This window comes from Salvia hispanica, chromosome 2 (genome assembly GCF_023119035.1).
Source record: "Salvia hispanica cultivar TCC Black 2014 chromosome 2, UniMelb_Shisp_WGS_1.0, whole genome shotgun sequence".
Lineage (NCBI taxonomy): Eukaryota > Viridiplantae > Streptophyta > Magnoliopsida > Lamiales > Lamiaceae > Salvia > Salvia hispanica.
In genome coordinates this window covers 5,827,951-5,834,749 of record NC_062966.1, presented here as the reverse complement: position 1 = coordinate 5,834,749, position 6,799 = coordinate 5,827,951, and the positions used below count along the sequence as shown (strand labels likewise).

General features: G+C 34.6%; 1 protein-coding gene and 1 long non-coding RNA gene across 2 annotated transcripts; one reads left to right on the top strand and one right to left on the bottom strand.

The window, feature by feature from the left end:
- Positions 1 to 439: 439 nt before the first annotated feature.
- Positions 440 to 3,688, top strand: LOC125207287 (iron-sulfur cluster co-chaperone protein HscB homolog). The gene is made up of 6 exons (XM_048106565.1): positions 440 to 925; positions 1,218 to 1,314; positions 1,408 to 1,497; positions 1,805 to 1,870; positions 2,422 to 2,490; positions 3,395 to 3,688. Exons 1-6 carry the CDS (start codon positions 546 to 548, stop codon positions 3,530 to 3,532), a joined length of 840 nt encoding a protein of 279 aa, XP_047962522.1. The 5' UTR covers positions 440 to 545; the 3' UTR covers positions 3,533 to 3,688.
- A 44-nt stretch (positions 3,689 to 3,732) lies between these two features.
- On the bottom strand, positions 3,733 to 5,964 carry LOC125207288. Its single transcript, XR_007173944.1, has 2 exons — positions 4,560 to 5,964; positions 3,733 to 4,225 (listed from the first exon to the last, which is right to left on the bottom strand). It is a non-coding gene; the product is annotated as an uncharacterized LOC125207288 (long non-coding RNA).
- Positions 5,965 to 6,799: the final 835 nt, after the last annotated feature.

The window sequence follows — 6,799 nt, the reverse complement described above, 5'->3', positions numbered from 1 at the left end:
TATTTTGACTTTGTAAAGGAAAGCAAATGAAAAAAGTAAATGGGATGTGAGGTCCATTATTAATACTATTAATTTTATAATGGATTAAGAGGATAAAAAGTTATTGCAATATATGGTACACATACAAAAAGTGAAAAAAAGCAAATGGTTTTTTTAAATACATTACTATTAAAATAAATATTATTAATTATATTAATATACAAATATTATTATTATTACTTGTATTTTAACTACAAATAAAAATGAAATTAAATCAATAAACCATACTGATTATAAAAATTTCTATATTGTATACAATGAGTTCAGTTGGGTTTTTGTAAAGCTGAATTAATAGCGTAAAAAAATTAAACAGACACATGCTAAATATAATAATTAAATTTAATACATAAAGTATAATACTGCTAAATGTATCAAAATGAACTAATATGCTCTATAAACTTGTATTTAAGCCCAAGTCTCCATCCCCACTTCGTCTTCTTCCCTAAATCGCAATTCCCCTCTGCAATTCTGATTGCTTCTACTCATACCTCATAAACTAATCATTGATGTGGATGAAGAAGCTTCTCCACTCCACACGAATCCCAGCAATTGTTTCTCGTGCAATCAATTCCACAGATTTAACCTCTTCTGTTTGCATCGCTACTCTTCATGATTCTGCGATTTTCAGCTCTCCTCTCTCCTCCCTCTCTCTCAGCAGCCTCCAACGAAGATCGTCGCCAAACCTAACCAGTATCCTTTCCAGAGAAAACGCAATTTTCTTTGTAAAAGATAAGAGCCCTTTCTCATCGCTCTCAGAGGACGCCAAACTTTACTGCTGGAACTGCGCCACCAAGGCCGACGATGCGACGTCGTTCCTCTTCTGCCAAGCCTGTCGCAGCGTCCAACCGGTCAATCAATCCATCGATTATTTCCAAATTTTCGGCCTGTCAGTATTACTCTTTCCTTTATAAATCGCGATCGTCTCTCTATAAATGTATTAGGATTTTGTTAATTATCATAATGTGGTTTATTCATAAAATAAACTGCTTGGTATTGGATAAATTTTTTTGCCTCATTATAATGTTCTATAGGTTTATTATAATAAGTATGGTATTTTGGATACTACTATTTTAATTACTCGATAATGGTATAATATTTGGGGAGAAGAGATAAGCTGTTCAGCTATACAGAATGATAATTTGTTGCTGTTGCTATTGCTATTGCTATTGCTAATGCAGAGGAAGGAGATACAGTATTGAGGATGGGGAATTAGAGAAGAAGTACAAAGATTGGCAAAAGAAACTTCATCCGGATTTGGTTCATTCTAAAACGCAGGTCAGTCTCACCCTGTGCTGTTTCAATTTGTTTAAAGACTAAATATCATTCACCGTGGAAGATTGGACATCTAATTTGCTCCTTTTGAACTAGAGGGAGAGGGATTATGCGGCTGAGCAGTCTGCTCGGGTTATAGATGCGTATCGGACACTTGCTGACCCATTGTCGAGGGCAATCTACATTGTATGTTTTCTTTCAGTGTATCATGTACTTCTCATGCTTACATCTCAGTTGCAATCTCAATAAATAGCAATTTAAACGATATAACCAAGGTTGCAAACAAAAAGATTAGTTTATAGGAGTACTTTATATATGTGGGTTTTGGAACGATAAAGGAAATTTTTGGAAATTCTTGTTATGTTTCTGCAAAGTGTATCTTCTTCCTCTTTGCTTCTGGGAAGATATAGTTTAGATATGTTCAAATGATAATATTAACAAAAGTAGTTTTGTTACCATCCCTTTCTCCTAATTTTTCAAATAATACACGTAGATGAAGTTGGAAGGTGTGCCAGTTGACGAAGAAGAAAGGATCACTGATCCAGAACTACTTGCAGAGGTAAAGTGAAGAACATTGAGACTTGTTATTCCTTTGCTTATCATGTATCATCTTCAAAAATTGTTATTCCTTTGCTTATCATGTATCATCTTCAAAAATCTCAATGAATGGTGCATTTGAGATGTGTATGTGTGTTTGTGGGTGCATTTGTACAAACTTTTTCTGTGGTTTGGTCATATTCTGAAGGTGCTTGGAAGAGCCATTTAATCAAAACTCAGGTTGTATTCAGGGTAATAAAGATTGAATCAGGCAAATATTCAAAATGCTAAAGTACCGACTCTTTAGTTTTATTATGATTCTATTAAGCTCATAAGGCTTGATCGACTAAATTTTCTCCTTGGCATTGTGATGTGATCTTGACATTTATAAATCATCTTTCCAATGATCAAAACGAATGGCTTGATGGGATTGGGAACGTTGGGATGCTTGACAATTTGGTCATATGAGCTGTACCTTTGTCATTATATTTTGTGGTCATACTCAAAACTCACTTTCTATGAATACCTTTGGGGATTGTTAATCTAATATTGCTTTAACTTGTTGAAGTGCAGATCATGGAATTAAGGGAGGCTGTTGATGAAGCAGAAGATGCTCAGACATTAAATCAAATACAGGCTCAGGTATGTACATCCCAACCGATTACATGTCAACTACAAAAATCTCAGCTATACAACCTCTGAATACCATTTGAAATCTACTCTACATATCATTTTTTGGATCATTATTAATATAACAGTTGCTTTTTCCAATTAAGATTTTATTAATGAGTATCATTAAGTTTTAACTAAATCTGTAGAGATAGGTAGGAAATATTAAAGAATGCATACTACTATGGATTTATGCTTTGAAAAGGACATCCTCTCCTGTTATGAACCTATACTCCACCACCACTGGGGTTCAAACTATTCAAACCCCAATGCTGAAATTTAAAAATCAATTTATATTGTAAGTGAGACACTATGGCTACACGCAAGGTTCAAAATGACCCTGCCTCATCAGTAGTTATTTGAAATTTGATATATATTACTCCCTCCGTCCTAGCCTAAGCAAGACATTTCATTTTCGTACGTGTTTTGGGAAAATGATACTACAAATAAGTGAGAAAGTAAAGTAAAAGAGATAATAATGTAGAAGAGAGTTCATCTACATTATTTTCTTTCTTAATTTACTTTCCCTCCACTTTAACCACTATTTATTACTCCCTCCTTCCCAACTAAGGTGAGTCAAAATTTTTGGACACGGAGATTATGAAAATGTGTTGAAAAGTAGGAGAGAGGAATACAATAACAAAGATAAAGAGAGAGTAAAGTATGTGATGGAATAAAGTAAGAGGGATTGGATGTATTGTTTTTTGTCAAAAAAGGAAATGACTCAACTTAGTTGGGGCAACTAAAAAAGGAGGACGATTCAACTTAGTTGGCACGGAGGGAGTATTATTTTTTCAATACCTGTGCAAAAATGAAACATCTCGCTTAGGCTGGGACAGAGGGAGTATTAAAATATCTCATCCACCCACATTTGCAGTTGCAAGAAAAATTGAGAGATTGGTCCAAGTCATTTGAAGATGCATATTTGAGGAAAAACTTTGAAGATGGTCTGGCTTCAATTCGCAGAATGACTTACTACAAACGTGCCAATGAAGAAATTGTGAAGAAACTTTAAATACTGGCACTATGCTCTCTATGATGTTGTTTACGGCCACTTGTGTTATTCTTAGTAATGACGTATAATGCACCCTTGTATCCAAGTGCGTGTTCAATTCTGTAATACACATTTGCTCTCATTTTGATTCTTTTATCTATTTTTTTTTCCTTTCTAGTTTGGTGGTATAGTTTTTTTTGGATCAATCAGATGTTCTAATATAGAGAGAAATAACATTTTTATTAGTATGACACTTGCACATTTGTGGTCTTCATACTTTAAAAATAGCATCACACATCTTTAAATATTCTATGTAATATATTTAGGAGAATTTTTACACTTGGTTGCTCCCACTGACTTGCGATCGTCCCGATTGGGTGTTCTTCCTTCAACCCAATGCCTGATTCGGACGATTCCACTGTTTCGCATTTTGTATCCCGTTCAAACGCCAGAGCAAGCATTTTCTGCCTCCAGCCTCTGGTTTGCCTCCTTGAACTCTGTTTTCGCCTGTTTTTCACCTGTTTCGACTACACAATCTCAACAAACTCGTCAACTTCACTTAAATAGAGAATAAATGGATGACAGCCCATGAAAAGAGCTACAAACCAATACAATATCCATGTTTATCATCTCACATGACGTGCTAAACCACAGGTTCATCAAAGGGTTGAGAGTTCAGAGGCTTGCTAGAAAATCAGCTGGATTCGCAGTGTGCTGAGAAGCAGAAGATAAATTCTAGAAGCTCTGTATGCATCATAATTTGATTGGGATTTGTCTAGCTTAGTAACATTGCACTTGCCAAAGTTAGTTCTACTCGAAGATGAAGAGAAAATAAATGCCAAGGAAGTTGAAAAGAAAAGAGTGCATTGCAAGCAAAATCAACAGTATTAATACTATCTTTATTAATCAAATTTTGGAACCTCAAAACCTTGTTTATGTTTGGTTACTCTTTTCTCTTCTTGTATTTGGTATCATGAAAGCCAAGAGGCGGAAATAAAGCAACAGGGAAATAGCTTGACTTTCACAGCTACGCATATGCCAAGCTTACCTCATCCACAAAACGTAAGTCAAAGAAGATGGCAACCTTATATCTTCAAGAAAATATCTTCTTTAACAATATATGTTTAACTCCGTCCTTCCCTAAAAAAATAGAAAACATTTGAATTGACACGAATTGTAATGCACAATTAGTAAAGTAAGAGAGATAGAAAGAAAAAGTGATTAAAGTATTATTAGTGAAGGATGAGACTTACCTAATTAGAGAGAAAAAAGTATATCATTAAATAGAATTGGGCCGTATTTAAGAGACCTCCCAAAATGACAAATGTGATTTATTTTTAATGGACGGTGGATATATTGCACAACATGCTTCTCCCTACTAGAATAAAACTGCAGCCTACATCTCATATTTCAAACAAAATGCATTCAGAATAATGTTTTCGCATTTGTAGTTTACCGTTATTTTTTTTCTCTGACTGCTACTATCATAATGATTATGCAAATTATAGATACGTAAATACATGTATTTATAAATACAGATATCAACTAAAGGTCCAATATCTCATAAGCTTGCAAGGAACAAAGGCTTTATTATTTTTTTCCACCTTTTCTTCTTTCTCTTTTCTCTTCTTTTTGTTTTTCTTTTCAAGCATCCCTTGAACCCATTTCTTTAGCTATGACCATTCTCCTTTCTTCCCTTATTCACTTGATATACCATATGTAGAACTTAGGAAATCCATCCTATATGTTTAGCTTAATAAAGAAAAAGCTTTTAGGATCTAAGTGGCTACTAAAGGATAATAAATACGTTTAGAGTATGGATTAAGATATGGCTAAGAAGGATGACCTAACGTCCTTTCCTATTTCTAAAGCCACTATGTAGACTCAATGAGACCACGAGCATGTTCTAGAAACATATAACATGATTGATGATAAATCACTCATTAAAAGAAAATTGGCTTAAACCTCAAAAGCTATTTTGGCAATGGACAAAGCAATGAACAATTCACTTTATGCAAAAAACAATATAGTTCCAACTACATATCCATTATCTCCGAAGCTTGGAAGGAACAAAAGCGTTGTTATGCACACGTCTACCAATTCCCTTAAAAATGGTGGCAATTCATCGAGGTCTCCCAAGATCAACAGTGATGAAGGCAGTGCTGCCCCAAAGAAGCCAACGAGAAGCTCCATTTCTAAGCCTAAAACTCATAACTCTCGCACAACCACAAAAGTGAAGAGTATGGAGACAAAGGACCAAAACATTGCAAATAATTTAGAGAAAGGCGACGTCGTGTTGCTGGTGCATGCGGCGCAGCTCGGCGGGTAAGGAAGGCGGCAAGGCGGTGGGTGAGGGAGAGAGAGAACATGCGCCACTTTTCATTAGGGTTAGATAGTGTAGTGTTGTATGTTTATTAATTGGACAAAAATTAGTCTGAAAGTTTAGTTTGGGCTTTTTTGTGTTGGGCTATAATATGCAATTTTTTTTGTTTGACCACATGTGTACCGAACTCGACTTTGGTGAAATCGGACTAATCTTTCTTGATCGGGTTTATGGATTATGATCGAAAGTCTCTGGGCGAGTGGTGGGGTTTGAACCCATGACCTTATGGTCATCACAGCTCCGCGCTACCAACTGCATTATGCATTATGACTCGTTGATGCTATTATATGCACTTTAGTTATGTTTTAATTTGAGTCTTCAAATTTATTGGATTTTGTATAGTAATAGCATATATTTTTAAATGGTAAATTTTATTTTTATATGTAATATTGGAGTTATTTAATACTCCATCCGTCCGCAAAGAATATGTACTTTAGGTTCGAGACGGGTTTTAATGCAAAATTGGTAAAGTAAGAGAGAGGTAGAAAGAAAAAGTAAATAAAGTGTGGTTAGTGGAGAATGGGTTCCACCTCATTAGAGATAGAGTTCCAAAATTAAAAAGTGCATATTCTTGTGGGACGGACTAAAAAGAAAAGAGCTCATATTCTTATGGAACGGAGAGAGTAACCTCTGTCCCGCATTATCTGTCACATTTATTTTTTTGCACTTGTTTTGTAAAAATAATAAATAAATAGTTAAAGTCGAGAAATAGTAAAATAAAAGAGAGAATAAGGTAGGGAAGAGTTTTCTTTACATTATTCTCTCTCTTACTTTACTATTTCTTCACTTTTAACTATTTAAACGAGTACAGAAAAGTAAATGTGACAGTTAATGCGGGATGGAGGTAGTAATGTATTTAAATTTAAATTACTAAATATAGTATACATAAAAAAATTGAGTTTACT

Coding starts and splice junctions, on each gene's coding strand:
- LOC125207287 (XM_048106565.1), top strand. CDS start 546: ATGTGGATGAAGAAGCTTCTCCACTCCACACGAATCCCAGCAATTGTT. Junction 1,315..1,407: donor TGGTTCATTCTAAAACGCAG/GTCAGTCTCACC, acceptor CTTTTGAACTAG/AGGGAGAGGGATTATGCGGC. Junction 1,498..1,804: donor TGTCGAGGGCAATCTACATT/GTATGTTTTCTT, acceptor TAATACACGTAG/ATGAAGTTGGAAGGTGTGCC.